Consider the following 15,517-nt stretch of genomic DNA (forward strand, 5'->3'; position numbering starts at 1 on the left):
AAATCTCATTAGTGTTTTTGTTTTACTGTGATTTATTTGTTAGTTATTAATATGCTTAAACTTAGATACTTAAGTTAAGTTTTCTTTGTCATCATTTATGTCGTTAAGTTTTACCTTGCAAGTAAATAAAACCGAGTAATTATCATTCTGTGTTTTCTTCTTCAACTTATCACAGCAATAGTAACAACAATTAGGTAATCATTGGCTGTCGCGGGCCTGATTGATGACAGTAAATCATTGGCTGTCGCGGGCCGGATTGATGACACAGGCGGGCCGGATTTGGCCTGCGGGCCGTAGTTTGGAGACCCCTGCCCTAGGCCGTCGCAATACTGGGGCGGCACGATCGCAGCGCTAGCAGCGGATCAGAGCGGGGTGGGGACGACAGTAAACGCGTTTCTAGCAGTTATAGTTTTGGCGACATGTTGGTGACTACCATTGCCCGCTGATTCATATCACCCGGTCTTCCCTTGTGGATTGAGAGGTAAACAATAAATGGATATCAAAATGCCATTTGGGTTCTTGTAGACATAGTAAAGCCAAACTCGCCGGTCATGACTCAGTCCGGCAGCTTGTATGGTGGTTATGCAAATCTAACAAATATTGGTTATGTGTCATGCAGAGGTGAGTTTTTGAAAAATTCACTTTTCCCAAAAACAAATCTGCTTGTCTGTTTGTCAGAGCTTTCTGAACAATATGACCTAGAGTTTAGAATCGCCTCAATTTGGATAATTAGAGTGTAGACTCATAGAGAGTCATAAGTCAGTATCTAAATGTCAACGGTATGCATGGATGCGATCTCTCACCTATTTAGGCGTCAGAATTAACAATTTATTTCTCAACAGTCGGCTTCAACAGCAAGGATATATTACAAATTAAAATTGTTGAATTGACAATTACCTGTTATTTTATAGCTTTCATAGATTTTAGATTATTATAGACCAGTAAACCGTTTATATTTGCTCTCTCATAGGAATGATTTTCACCTGTGTCAGTATTTTTTACTGATAAAGAGTTTTGGCCTAAATAAATTCGTCATCTCTGAAACGTCGTTCCAATATTCCTGTGTCGCTATTCTCACCATCTAAATCAATAATCAGACCATGTCGATGATGTCTGTTATGGGTTCATTTGACATGAATTCGTCCTCATATTTATTCGCTCGTTCTTAACGAAATTTCCATTGCTCGGAAGAAAATTGTTCAAGAAATCATCGCAATATTGCACGAAATCGTTGAAATTGAAAGTAAGATATTAATTTGCTACGTGGTATTACAGTCCGGCTCAAACCAACTCATCTGGATTCAAATCTTGGTGAAGCGTCAGTTGCCAACGGCTCCAAAGCCCATTCAGCGAACACACGTCGTTGTCTATGGTCGTTTATCTCCAGTTCCTGGGTCAGTTGAATTTTGTACGAAAGCAGGCCCAAGTCACGACGCAAAATTCGCCAAGTTGTGATTTTCGAAAGGCCAAGTTCTTGTGAGCGACGCGAATTTGACTGCCTCGGATTCTCCTGCACACTCTCACAGACAGCGGCGATGTTTTCGGCAGTTTACGATTGTTTACTGAACCAGTGAACTCAAATTCATCCACCACATTGGGAATAATCCTCTCGGTAGGACGATTATGGTAACCGTAAAATGGGCGAAGAGCGCGGTACGTTGCCCGAGCAGAACACCCATCGTGATAAAAAAAGTTATTATTTGCACGTGTTGTTGAATGCTATATCCGTCCATGGTGATTTGGCAAAACAGACTGGATAAATTATAACTAATTTGTAAGATATAGCTTCAACGAGATGGCCGTTAGAAAATTGTCAAAGTTCAGAAGTCCCTGTTGGAAGGCCCTGTATATGATACTTTTTTTTCATATTAGGCGAGAGAAATGACTCAAAACTCATCAGACAAAAAGCAATTCCGAAAGGAATAACCCGCAGATATACTTTGGGCTGTAATATAACTTATTTATCTTGTTTTAGTGATTTTCTGTACCACACAATGATATCACCGTGTCGTGTATTATCCTGGGGAATACAAGGGGAAATGAGAAATCATGAGGAAACAATGACCTAATATTACTTGGGACGTCCCACTATACTGATAGAATTAGGATATCCTTCGAATCTTTCTGGACATTAGCAAAACATCCCGGGGAGAGGCTGAAATCTTCCTCGAGATGAGATGGGCATCAGTAATCCAGGATGTCCTGTGGGGAGCTACAAGACTCTTTTATGATATTCTGTGAACATCTATGGGAATGCTCACAAGAATTCCTGAGGTGCAAATGGATGATAGAGTGGGATATCATAAGAAACCGGTGTATCTGGGTTCATATTTTGAGTTTTATTATCAACAGATGATCTTTCTTTCATTATGTGGTATAGAAAAATGATTGAGAAAGAAAGTTCTTCTTCTCTCCTCCATATTGATACAAAAAATGTGGGAATCTTCCAAAGAAAAAAAAGAAGCAATACATTTCAAAAATTAACTCTATACAAATATATGTAGATCGTACAAAGAAGTAACTTTCAGACACAAACTGGAAGAAAAAGCTCTCCCGAAACAGTTATTTTCATATAAACATTGAATTACACGAAAGCAAAATACTTCAGAAACAAATACTTTAATATGAACGCTGAACTATACGAAAAACACTTTTCTCTATTCCGTTTGTATTCCAAACATTCGTATGGAATCGAATTAGTATTTGCTACTGAAGAGTCGATAAGGCAAGTGTCTTCCGGCGAAACATCGGATGTCTAGCCACAATAAAAATCAACCAGTAAGTCCACTCCCACTACTTTCATTCATAAATTCACAAAGTTCTCGGTGACCTCGAAACGAAGTGCGGAGCCAATTTCGTTATTTTACCATAGTAGTGCGTTCATATGATAATATCTTTTCTACATCTCCCATTTTCTAATCACCTAACAATAATAACCAACTACGAAAACTGAAAACAATAATAACAACAGCGAATAAACTAAACACAATATCAATTCCAGACCCTTTATTATAACTAATCCGATGCCTGTGGTACCGTCGAATCCTTCGATGCTACATCACTGAACGCGTTGGATGAGAATCTTATCCTGAGAGCGGTTGAAGGTCCCCGGCATCACGGGCGGATTACGTGGTAAGTGAGTCTACTGATTATATTTATTCTACTGTGGTCTTGCAGTAGTCCATGCAGTGTCCCATGTAAATGAAATTTTACTTCTTCCATCAATTATATTGTGTAGGAATCCTGTGAATGATATCTGATTCGATTCCATACGAATGTTTGGAATACAAACGGAATATGTTTGTTTGTTTGTTTGAAATATGTTTTTTTCCGTTAACCAGCTATCGCACCCCTACGAACGATAACTCTCGAAAGTCGAAACTTATGCGAGCTGAGGACTAACGAGGTCTTACCTTTTAACGTGTGATTCCTAACACGGGTTGGACGATAGCAAGTGAAAATCGAGCGTTCAGCCTGTGGCTTGAACCATCGACTCACACATCGGCCGATTGACTGAGTGAACAAAGCACCCACGTCGAACCGCCCAGCTACCGACCGACCTAGAAAAAAGTGTTTTTCGTATAATTCAGGGTTCATAGAAAAGTATTCGTTTCGAAATTATTTCTCTCGTATTATTCAATGTTTATATGAAAATAGCTGTTTCAGGGGGCTTTTTCTTCCAGTTTGTGTCTGAAAGTTACTTCTTTGCATGATCTGAACATCTTTGTATAGAGTTATCTTTTGAAATTGATTGCTTTCTTCCTTTCTTTGGAAGATTATCACATTTTTTGTATCAAGATGGAGAAGTAGAAGGCCAAAAACTGTCTGTCCCAAAAATTAATCTCTCCTAAAAATATATCCTTTCAATTTAAAGAAAAATGATATATGCTTGGAACGCGTTAAGAAATTGAAAAGGAGTTTCAAGTAGTGAATGAAAAAATTTCTTCGCGTTTTTTTTATTTGACACTTTTCTGGTTTCATATTGAAACAGGAATATTATAGACGATCAAGAAAATTTTTCCAAACAGCAAACTCAAATTTATAGAAAATATCATTTAAACTAGTGATATTTCAATGTAGTTCCACAAAAAAAAAGTTGAACCAGGCAAAGTTACAATTGTCATATTTTTACAGAAAACTAACGATGTCTATAAGACTTAAGAGGTTAGACAAAACATTCAGTGTGAATAGGGGTGAGTACAAATATTTACCTGTTTCAAAATATTGTCAGACCCTAAACAATCTAAATCCAACAAGAAAATCTGATATTCACTTGGACTGAAGATAGTGATCGTGTTATTAAATCCGCTAATCTTTGTTGGTATATTTCTGGTAGAGAGATGTCTCAAAAAATCCATCTTGCTTTCTACAAAAGAAGAGCATTGCTTTTGTGTAAATGAAAAACTTGACAACAACTATCACCTCCGGTCCAACACAGGTAAGCCGTGACTATACTTGGAACATTTTGTTTTTCTATAAGATCGTGTACTAAACTCATAACTTCAGTTTGATTCTTCAATCCTGAATGAACATTATGTAACACCAGGATGAAAATCCCCAGTGTTTTCAACTGCATTCTCTCTTGTTTTGCCTAATTCTAGTTTCAACCTTCATTCTTATGAACTGCTGAAATGAATTATCTATGAGATGATACCGTTGAAGGTACAATGCCATATAATCATCGAGTTCCTAATCTGGTAATTACATATTCAGATGAGCAACTGTAGAGACGATTTAATAACATATCATTAGGCTAGAGAACAAATCCTTTTCTTCCATGAATTCTCATTATGTGTTATTTTATTCAACTACCGAAATATGTTCGAGTGAGTTTTGTTGTTGTTGATATTTTTATAATAACAGTCAATTGTACAGCATTCAACTAATAGGAATAACAATAATTAGTAAACCATATGAAAAAATAACACTGACATACTTAAAATCACTACATATTATACGGGGTCTGTTCGAAAACTAAGGTGAATTTTGGTTTTTGAAAAATGAGAAATAAACCTATCTTTTTATACTACTTGTATACAAGTGGTATGAAAAAATATAAAGTTCAGTTTTATCTTTCATGATGATCTCCTATCACATAGTAACGGCTATATCCATCAATTTATTTTCATTTATTCATCAGTTTACTTTTTATCCCCTTCAAAGTAGTCCCCCTCAGATGGAATACACTTGTGCTGGCGTTTTTTTTCTTATCAAAGGAGTTCTAATATGTCCTCTTTGGTATGTCCTTGAACTCTCTCAGTGTTTCAGTTTTTATCTCCTCAATCGTCGCAAAACGCCATACTTCCATTGGTCTCTCCAATCTTCAACCTTAGGAACAGAAATACGGTGGCTGAGGCATGATTACGGTATTGTTTTTTGCCAAAAAATTGAGCAGGTGTCGTGATGCAAAAGCCTTGAATTGTTTTTCCACAACACCGGACCTTTTCTTCGTATTGCTTCTAGCAGAAGGCATAACTTCTTTGACCGAACGACTATGTGGCAAAAACTCTTGATGCACTACGCCATGGTAATCGAAGGAAGCCTTCAACCAGGGGAAGAATACAGTTATGGCCCTGTTGGATATCCAAAAAACCTTCGATAGAGTTTGGATAGAGGGATTTGTCGCCAACTTGTGGTCGGCTGGCATGCCCTTATTTGTGATTAGGATTCTTCAATCCTACCTCAGCAACCGAAATTTTCGTGTGAGAGTGGACCAAAACACATCTACGAATTATCCAATTGAAGCAGGTGTCCTGCAGGGGTCCTGCCTGTCACCGCATTTGTACTCTCTGTACACGCACGACATTCCTATGTTCTCGAAAACGAATGTCGGTATATACGCGGATGACACTGCTATACGCGCATTCGTTTTCGAGCGAAGTGGCGAAGCAACAGCTTCAAAACCACCTCAACAGGTTGGTCGTGCCGTAGTCAAGGGTAACTGCGTTGACGAGCAGAGGAGCGCGCGATATCTGGGAGTTATCCTGAACACATCAGGAGGCTATCTTATAAATTCTTCAAGTTCTTTCTACCGAAAAGCCCGCTGAAGAGGGACGTCACGGCGCTTAGGAGTTATCATAATCAACTCCGAAAACACGGGCTGATTTATGAAATGCTTAATATCTTCCATGAACTTTTCCCAGGGGGCTAATGATAAACTTGCAGCACCCATCTACTATATTCAGATATGAGGTACCGAAATCGCAACATCACGAGAAATCTCGGGTAAGCCTCGGCAGGAAGCGGAAGTCTTCAGCATTCAGACTGAATGCTGAATTGAGGCCCTGTTGGGCAGAGAGCTACCCGTTAACACCAACGGAAGCGCCTCCCATCGGCCTATCGTGGGTCTATGAGGCGGCGCTTTACCTTGCGGACGTCCTGGGGCTCAATATTGAAGTATCATTCTGCTAATTCCCCTTTTCCTTTTCCTTTGTGGGAGAGATGTAAATATTGTAAATACTCTCTACAGTAGACATTAGATTTGTTAAAGAGAAATATATAATAAAGTATTTTTGATTTTGATTAGGTAATCAAAGAAAACAGTGAGCAAAACCTTGACATTGGATCGAACTCAGCGTGCTTCTTTGGTCTTGGCTTTCCTAGGCTCTTCCTTTGGAACGATTGGATTTTAGCTTCAATGTCATAATTGTACAACCATGATTCTTCACCAGTTATGACCCTCTTTAGCAAATCTAGATCGCCGTTCACGTCATTCAACAATTCCTGAGCGATGCTCATGCGACGGTTTTTTTGGTGAAAATTCAAAAATTTTGGAACAAATTTCGCTATCACACGCTTCATTCCCAAAACTTTCGGAAAAATTGCATGGCATGAGCCAACCGATATGCCGACATGCTCATCAACTTCTGTAATAGCGATCAACAAAACTATCTCCTTTATATCAGTTTTTTCTGATTATCAGAAGATTTTGTTTCAATCATTTTGATTTTTTCTATTTTGTACTAAAAATATTTTCATTTTTTTTCTATTCTAAAATATTCATCGAAGTATTTCTGCAATAATAATCTAAAACATAATAATAATAGGGGGATAGGGCCTGATCAGCGCATACCTACATAGGGCCTGACCAGCGCATACTTCGGTTAAAATATTTATTTGTAGTTCCTTATTACATATAAATACAATAATTATTCAATCTATAAAACTAAAAAAAAAACTACAAATGAATCTAGAAACAACATGTACCGGAAGGGTACTGTTAATATTAGTTCTAGCTTTGAAGAAAAGAAAAGTAAACTAGAGAAAAAACGAAAAAAAAAGAAGAGAAAAAAGGGGAAGGAGAGAGGGAAGAGGGAGAGAAAACATGTTAAAGGTTCATTCTGAATATTTTTCAGAAGTATACAATTTATGAAAGCAATGAAGGAAACTTTACTAACTTCATATTTTTGTGGAATATTATTATACAAACTGTATTTGTTATATCGTCGGTATAGAGTGGTTCGATGGGGCGGAGGGAAAAGTAACCCTTTAAAATATGTACATCGCTACGAAATTTTATTTTGTTATACAAATATGATGGACATATGTTGATTAATATTTTATGAAAGTGGGTAGCCGAGTGTAAAACACGTCTATTTTTCATAGTTAACTATTTGGTTGCCTTAAGTTTATATGAAATTCTGTCATATTTTCAAATACCAAATGTCTTTTTTATTCAGACATGAACACAAGCGCATTTGTTAATTTTATTTTCAAACTTACTGATAACAAACGATGATGAGGATAAAGCATTTTGAAACTCATGTAACTTCTCTGCAAACATTTTGTCACATGTTTTGTAAACCTTAAATTTACGTCCATTTCGATACCTAAATTTTTGGCACCGTTCCTGGGGCATATTACTATGTCACCAATAACAATATTAATATATCTTTCCACCAAGCTATGATTAATACCAAAAACAAACAGATTAGTTTTGTTTGAATTGATTTTGAGGATATGAGCTTCAGATTCAATTTTCAATTAGCAGTAGCACCGTCATTAGGGTTGAATGATAGATAGGTATAGTTGTGTCATCCGCATACATATATGTGAATTACAATGTCTTGAAACAGAAACTAGATCACAAGTGTATACGCAAAATAATAAGGGTCCAAGTATAGATCCCTGAAGCACTCCAAATATAATAATATGTCGGTGAGCATACTTGAAGACTGGCTATAAATTAAATCATCTAAAGGAACAATTCGTTCAGGTCAGTCTCAACTCTCTACACTGTAGGTTAATGGAATACAAACCGGTCTGCAATTGTGTTCCAATAATTGAACATCTATTGCGGCAGTTGTATCGCCAACAGTATATGCAAGAATCCTGCACTCACTGACACCTGTGGAATATAATTCATCGACTTTATCTTGATGATATACACTACCTTGCACTGACGAGTGGCCAAACAGCCCGAAATCGGTCTGCAAGTGTGTTGCGGTATTTGTATGGCCAACAGCTTATGCAGGAGTAACTTCAGTGAAGAATCCTGAAGTTACTCCTGTTACACCTGTCGGATATAATCCAACGGCCTTCATGGTATTAGCCAGGGGAGTAGTTGTTTTCTAATAGGCGTCAGTGCATTATTTTACAGTGTATGGAGTTGAAACTGGCCTGAACGAATTGTTCCTTCAGATGATTTGATTTATAGTCTTCAATTATGCCCGCTGGCTATATGTGAGAATTTTTCTTTCCTTATACGTGGAATTGGGCAAATGTCTAATATGCAGTTGGTTACCTCGTACACAGGCAGATGGAGCGATGACAAACCTGTTGTTTTTTGTCCGCTTTAACGTAGTTTGAGGAATGATACTCTGAAGGAATTCGATTTTCAATTGAAAGAAATCATCAACTTGATGTTGATGATAGACACTATCTTGCACTGACGAGTGGTCAAACAGCCCGAAACCGGTCTGCAAGTGTGTTCCACTAATTGAAAATCTATTGCGGCAGATGTATCGCCAACAGCATATGCAGGATAACTTCAGTGAAGAATCCTGCACTGACACCTGTCGGATATAATCCAACGCCCTTCGTGATATTAGCCAGGGGAGTAGTTGTTTTCTGATAGGTGTCAGAGTCCACTCACCTACAGTGCAGGGAGTTGAAACTGGCCTGAACGAATTGCTCCTTCAGATGATTTAATTTATAGAATATATGTTTCTATTCATTCATATATCAAATTAGGCATCAGCATGTTTGTTTACTACCTATGAATCGTATCTCGAGTATATTTTACACTACTCGTAATCAAACGTAACCGCAAAGTAACTCAATTTATGGTCAAATTCAATCCCAAGTATCAAATGTGCCACCGAATGGATTTTTTTTATGAATTGATTGGTTTCTTTCTGATTATTGTAACCATAAACGACCTTGTAGCACTAAATAAATTATAAACAATCACTTTAATTTTTTCATAATTTGAGAAGCTGGTTCCTCAAAAATTAAATTGAAATCACATAAAAAAGGTGCCGATAATTATAGGTCAGAATGAAATTTCATTTATACCTGACTATTGACCCGCCCCGGCTCCGCACGAGTGCAATGCTGATACTAAACATAAACTTTTCCACCGGAAATTCAAGGGCGTGGAAAAACAGTGATGAAAAGATAATTTTGTTTTATCGACGCACATGTTTCCCTTGCGGCTGCCGCCCCCGTTGGAATATTTGAAAATCCTTTCTTATTGCACATCTACAACATAAAACGAATCTACATACAAAAATTCACCCTCCGAAAATAATAAGAAACACTGATTTAAAAAAAAACATCCAAAAGAACAATTTGTTCAGGCCAGTCTCAACTCCCTACACCGTAGTTTAATGGACTGACACCTATCAGAAAACAACTACTCCCCTGGCTGATACCACGAAGGGCGTTGGATTATATCCGACAGGTGTCAGTGCAGGATTCTTCACTGAAGTTACTCCTGCATAAGCTGTTGGCCATACAAATACCGCAATAGATTTTCAATTATTGGAACACACTTGCTGACCGATTTCGGGCTGTTTAGCCACTCGTCAGTGCAAGGTAGTGAATATCATCAAGATAAAGTCGATGATTTCCGATAATTGAGAATCGAATTTCTTCAGAGTATTATTCCTGGAAGTGAGCAGAAGCAGACAACAACAGGTTTGTCATCGTCCCATCTACCTGTCAACGAGGTAACCAACTGCATGTCCGAAGTTTGCCCAATTCCTCGTATAAGAAAAGAAAACTTCTCACACATAGTCAGTGGGCATACTTGAAGACTGGCTATAAATCAAATCATCCAAAAAAACAATTCGTTCAGGCCAGTCTCAACTCCTTACACTGTAGGTAAATGGACTGACACCTATCAGAAAACAACTACCCCCCTGGCTAATACCACGAAGGACGTTGGATTATATGCAACAGGTGTCAGTGCAGGATTCTTCAACGAACGAATTGTTCTTTTAGATGATTTGATTTATAGCCAGTCTTCAAGTATGCCCACTGACTATGAGTGAGAACTGATGAAAACGTAATGTTCATATGTAAACGCTCCCGTTCAACCCCCACGGAGGGCGCCCCATTTGGAATATTTAGCCTAAGACCTAAGAAGCACCTATTTACCAAATATTTACCAAATTTTAGCTTCCTAGGACTTACCAGTATGGAGAAACAGAGATGAAGGAGTGTTAACTAACTTTAGTATTTATAAGTATAGATCGAGTTTTGTAAATTTCTTCGGGATCACGAATATTTGAAAATATCTCAAGTCATCAGAGAATGTGATTCAATTCCATGAGGATTATTCCAATAAAAAAACGTGTTTTTTGTATAGTTCAGTGTTCATATAAAAATATTTGTTTGGAAAGTATTTTCCTTCCAGGTAATTCAATGTTTTTTTGCATGATCTACACATCTTCATATAGAGTAAATTTTCTGAAATTGATTGCTTCCTTTCTTTCTTCAAAAGATTCTCAAAAAAATTTTTTGAATGAAGATGTAGAAAGCCAAAACCTACCTTTACCATTTAATTTTTCATTTATATTATAAATTTTGTTTTCGAAGTATAGGTTTCTGAAATCAATTTTTCAGTTTTCATGTGGAAATAACCATCTAGTATAAATCTATTCGTCACGCACAACTGAACTGACCGACACACAACGTGTGAATCAAACTAGATTTGTTTTCGAAGGTTAATTCACTTAAACACCTTCCTTGAATATGAATAAACTAGAGGCGTGTGGTATTTGCGAACATTATGTTTTTATGTAGGTCATAAGCATTGACTCAATGTGTTTCACTAGCAGTCAACCTAAAAATTATCAGAAATCAGCACGAGATGCAAGGGAAAATATACAGAGTGATCCAAAAGAATAATTTACAACTCGTCTGCGATGCTATAAGGTCATCGAAGTTACTCTTAATGTAGGACTAACAGATTAACTGTAAAAAATGTAAGGATAGCTGATTCATATACAAAATGCTTTCGGTGGGATGCTTTCTTTTCAGAATAAATCGAATCTTTGCCTGCCAGATCGGCAAAAACTGCTAGTAAATTAATTTACAGAAAAGCAATTTAAGTTTTTCTACTGTATCCTTGGTATAATTCGTTAATAACACATGGATCAATAAGTCCCGAGACTAACAATGAAAACAACATTTTTTTTACAAATTTTTTTTTTATTCATCAACATAATCTCCTTTTAGGGTGATACAATGGTTCCAACGCTTTTCCAATTTTTCAATACCATGTTTATAAAAAAATGTATCTTTCGCTTCAAAATAAGTTTCAGTTTCAGCGATGACCTCCTCATTTGAGCCAAATCTTTTTCCCTGGAGCATTTTTTTAAGATCAGCAAAGAGCCAGTAGTCACTGGGGGCTAAATCTGGTGAGTATGGGGGGTGGGAAAGCAGATCAAAGCCCAATTCGTTTAATTTTGCCATTGTTTTCATCGACCTGTGGCAAGGTGCATTGTCTTGGTGAAAAAGGATTTTTTTTCTCTGCATGTGCGGTCGTTTTTTTGCGATTTCCTCCTTCAAACGTACCAGTAAGTCAATATAATAATCACTGTTGATCGATTTACCTTTTTCGAGGTAGTCAATGAAAATCACGCCATGCGCATCCCAAAAAACTGACGCCATCACTTTGCCAGCTGACTGCTGCGTTTTCGGACGTTTCGGACGGCTTTCGCCAGCTGTGCGCCACTCAGATGACTGCCGCTTTGACTCTGGAGTGTAGTGATGTATCCATGTTTCGTCCATGGTCACGTAACGACGCAAGAAATCTTTTTTGTTGCGAGTAAATAGCGATAAACAGCTTTCTGAATCATCGACTCGTTGCTGTTTTTGTTCCATCGAAAGCAATCGCGGCACCCACTTAGAAAAAACCTTTTTCATGCTCAATTTTTCATGAAAGATAGTAAATACACTTCCATATGATATCTGTGTCATCTCAGCAATCTCACGGAGGTTCACTTTACGATCTTTCATTACAATTTTTGTCACTTCACTCACATTTTCCGGTGTAACAGTTTCCACAGGTCTACCCGAGCGTTCTGCGTCATTTGTGTCGGTACGACCACGTTTAAACTCGGCAAACCACCGACATATCGTTGCTTTTGATGGACAAGAGTCCGGGTAACATTTTTCAATCCATTCTTTCGCTTGCACGGTGTTTTTACCCATTAAAAAACAATGTTTTATCAGAACACGAAACTCGGTTTTTTCCATTTTTTAAACAAACTACAAAACGACTTTACTCTAACCTCGATAACTCAGCTGTTTCTGGTCCGATCGACTTAAAATTTCGACACGTTTCAAGCAAAGGTTAGTACTCTAGAAAGACGTGGTTACTGGTTTACTAAGAGCGCCATCTCTGGGTTAGTCTCGGGACTTATTGATCCATGTAGTATAGCTAATAATAACTCCCAGCATTGATAACGAAGATCTAAAGGAATCAGCAAAATTACAATTTATTAGCTAGTTGAGCTCTTTTTGTATTTCATATCGAAAAAATAACCTACTTTCGTAAAAACGAGACGCGCGGATCCTTTTATGTTCGATAATGGAATGAACATGATAAGGAGAATCAATATAAACAACAAAAACGTTAACATAAACTTCAAAATCCAGGAGTATCATGCCTCATTCGATGTATTATCGAAGCCCCAGAAAAATAAATTGTGCAGCCTGAAATGCAGACCTTGGAATCTGCTCAGCTTTTGGAATGAAGTTTTGTATAAAATTGGTATCATCAGCTAGCAAATCGATTGAATACGTTTATTTTCTCTTAATGTTGGTAGGTTAATATTACATGTGTTTTAAGTGGTGCCCTGCTGTAGGCTGGTGCCTCTTCAGGGGCCGTGTTAGCAAAAAAAATACATTGATTGTTTTTATGTGTAGCTTAATCTAGTCCTTGCTGTTGGGTGTTTGTGTATGGTTATAGTGCATGTTCTGTATTGGTCGGGTTAGTGGGTCTTCTCTCTGTAGCTGCAGGTGGTTTGTTGGTTGGTTCGGGATCTGATAAGTCTTGGGGTATAGGTAGAACTATTTATTCCTGGTCTCCTCTTTTGGTAGTGAGCTATCTTTCACCTGATCGCCAGCGGGAACTCTTCGAGGATGTCCTGGAACCGCTCCGGGATATCCTCCAGGGCTCCTAGCAGGCTACCATGGGTCACATGGGAACTTTTTCCTGGAAATCCTCCTTGGGCTCTCGCGGGGCGTCCAGGAGGTGGCCAGAGTCTCAATTGTGGTGGTGTTGCTACTTCTGATTGTTCTGGTGGTGTATTTGCCTCGGAGTTTCTGAAATCCAGCTAGCATATCGATTACGAACATTGTATCATAGAAAGTGAGAGATCAAAGAAGGATGTTACATCCAGCACGGACGATACAACAAATAAACAAATAAAGTCGACAGAGATTGAACAGACCTATAAATAATCTAAGAACAGCAACCAATGAGTACACAAAATTAAAAGGAGAGAGAGCTTCTCCGGATGCACTTCCCTGCATATCTCAAATCTAGTACATGACACCATAGTACACATTTGACACGACATGAAAAACCTATATAAAATGGTAAAGGGGAAAAATTTAGAATGGGCATCATAAAAATATGGAATGAATAATCACAAATAGCCCATGGGGCTATAATGCTTCTTGAAGACATGGAAAAAAGAAACAATGGTTAACAAACAGTTGAAAATTCATTTTTCGATATTTTCCGATGATTATTTCTTTCAGTGCAAAAAAGATAAAACTTTTATTTGTTTTGGAATTGGTTTGAAGCGTATACACCCAAGTTGTAAAAAAAGTTATTTTAAGTTCACTTGTACTGTTAGTATTAATGACCGGCATTATGTTATATTATATAGAGCTTACGGTTTAATTGAAGGTTGAGCTAGTGGAACACATTTCTGTAGAAATTATAGGAATTTTTCGAGAAATAGTTTTATTATTCAAATTGAGAAAAAAATGTTTGGCTTTCTACTTCTCTATTCAAAAAAATGTGGGAAACATTTTTCATTTATAAATATGGAGAAACAGAAAGCCAGAAACCTTTTTACCAGTTTTGCAGATGGAAAGCTCATATTACTCATTGCTCCTACCAAGAACCAGAATGAAAATGATGTATCTGCAAATTCAAATATCTTGGACCTCATTTTGACCTTACGTCTTTCTTTGGCTATTAACAGATTTCAGTTACACCTATTTCATGTTTCTGGAACCAGTGACGAACCTCTTGATGGTTTGAGATGACTTTGTATCTCTATTACCAAAATAGTGTCTATTATTCTATTCTGAGCTTTCATCGTGAGGTGAAATTTGTCTTTTCAATGACAACAAAAATATTTCAACACCCTGTTTTTTTTAGTATAAAAAATAATATTCCGAGTGCCTTGCGTGGAAATTGAAGGACGACCTGTCAACCATGCGAGCTAGACAAAACTCCTTCTATCGAATAAAATTCACTATTTTTTTTTCAAAAGTGGAAATTTCCATTAGAAAGTCTTCTTGAGGCAGATCTACCAAAATTGGTAATGATTTCTTTTGATGCCGGCGACAGTAAAAGCTGTCACTTCAAGTACCGCCAACACTAACAGTAGAACCGTCACCTTGCTGATAATGATTTCAATTTGATATGAAATAAAAGTCAACTACTGTAGTAACTCAAGTTTCTAGAACGCCTTACACAAGTATTTTTATAATATGAAAATTCATGGTTTAAATATTTCCGAATATTTTTCATGTATTTCTCCTTTCCTTTGTTTCCTTCAAGAATATTGAAGGTTCCGTATTCCAATCACAGCGTAGTTTATTCATCAGATATGTAATAATTATGAATTTTGTCACGATCATATTAATCAATTTGGAGAAGTAGAAATTCCTCTGATTATTTTATTATGCAAACTATCTTCTGAGTATTTGAACAAAGAGATGTGTCTTTATGTATTCCTCATTTCTTTAATGACAGATCCGGAATCATTTGAGTAGGTTTTTATGTAACAAAACAAAGAAGTATCACATTTTTATTCCGTAG

The 15,517-nt window shown here is 37.2% G+C and overlaps 1 protein-coding gene across 2 annotated transcripts in view; it reads right to left on the bottom strand.

The window, feature by feature from the left end:
* Nucleotides 1–15,517, bottom strand: part of LOC111510234 (ionotropic receptor 75a) — a 56,356-nt gene that overhangs the window by 24,165 nt on the left and 16,674 nt on the right. Inside the window, exons 1-2 of one of the 2 annotated variants that reach the window (XM_023166135.2) lie at nt 4,423–4,681; nt 4,212–4,366 (exon numbers count right to left, since the gene is read on the bottom strand). The exons of the other annotated variant lie outside the window; for it this stretch is intronic. Of the exons in view, the coding sequence (XP_023021903.2) occupies nt 4,212–4,366; nt 4,423–4,576 (309 nt within the window). The 5' untranslated portion in view covers nt 4,577–4,681. Of the gene's footprint in view, nt 1–4,211; nt 4,367–4,422; nt 4,682–15,517 lie in introns of those variants that run through there. 2 annotated transcript variants of the gene reach the window in all.

Source organism: Leptinotarsa decemlineata, unplaced genomic scaffold (genome assembly GCF_025532065.1).
Source record: "Leptinotarsa decemlineata unplaced genomic scaffold, Ldec_3_MD MMD2_tig00001064_RagTag_RagTag, whole genome shotgun sequence".
Taxonomy (NCBI): Eukaryota; Metazoa; Arthropoda; class Insecta; order Coleoptera; family Chrysomelidae; genus Leptinotarsa; species Leptinotarsa decemlineata.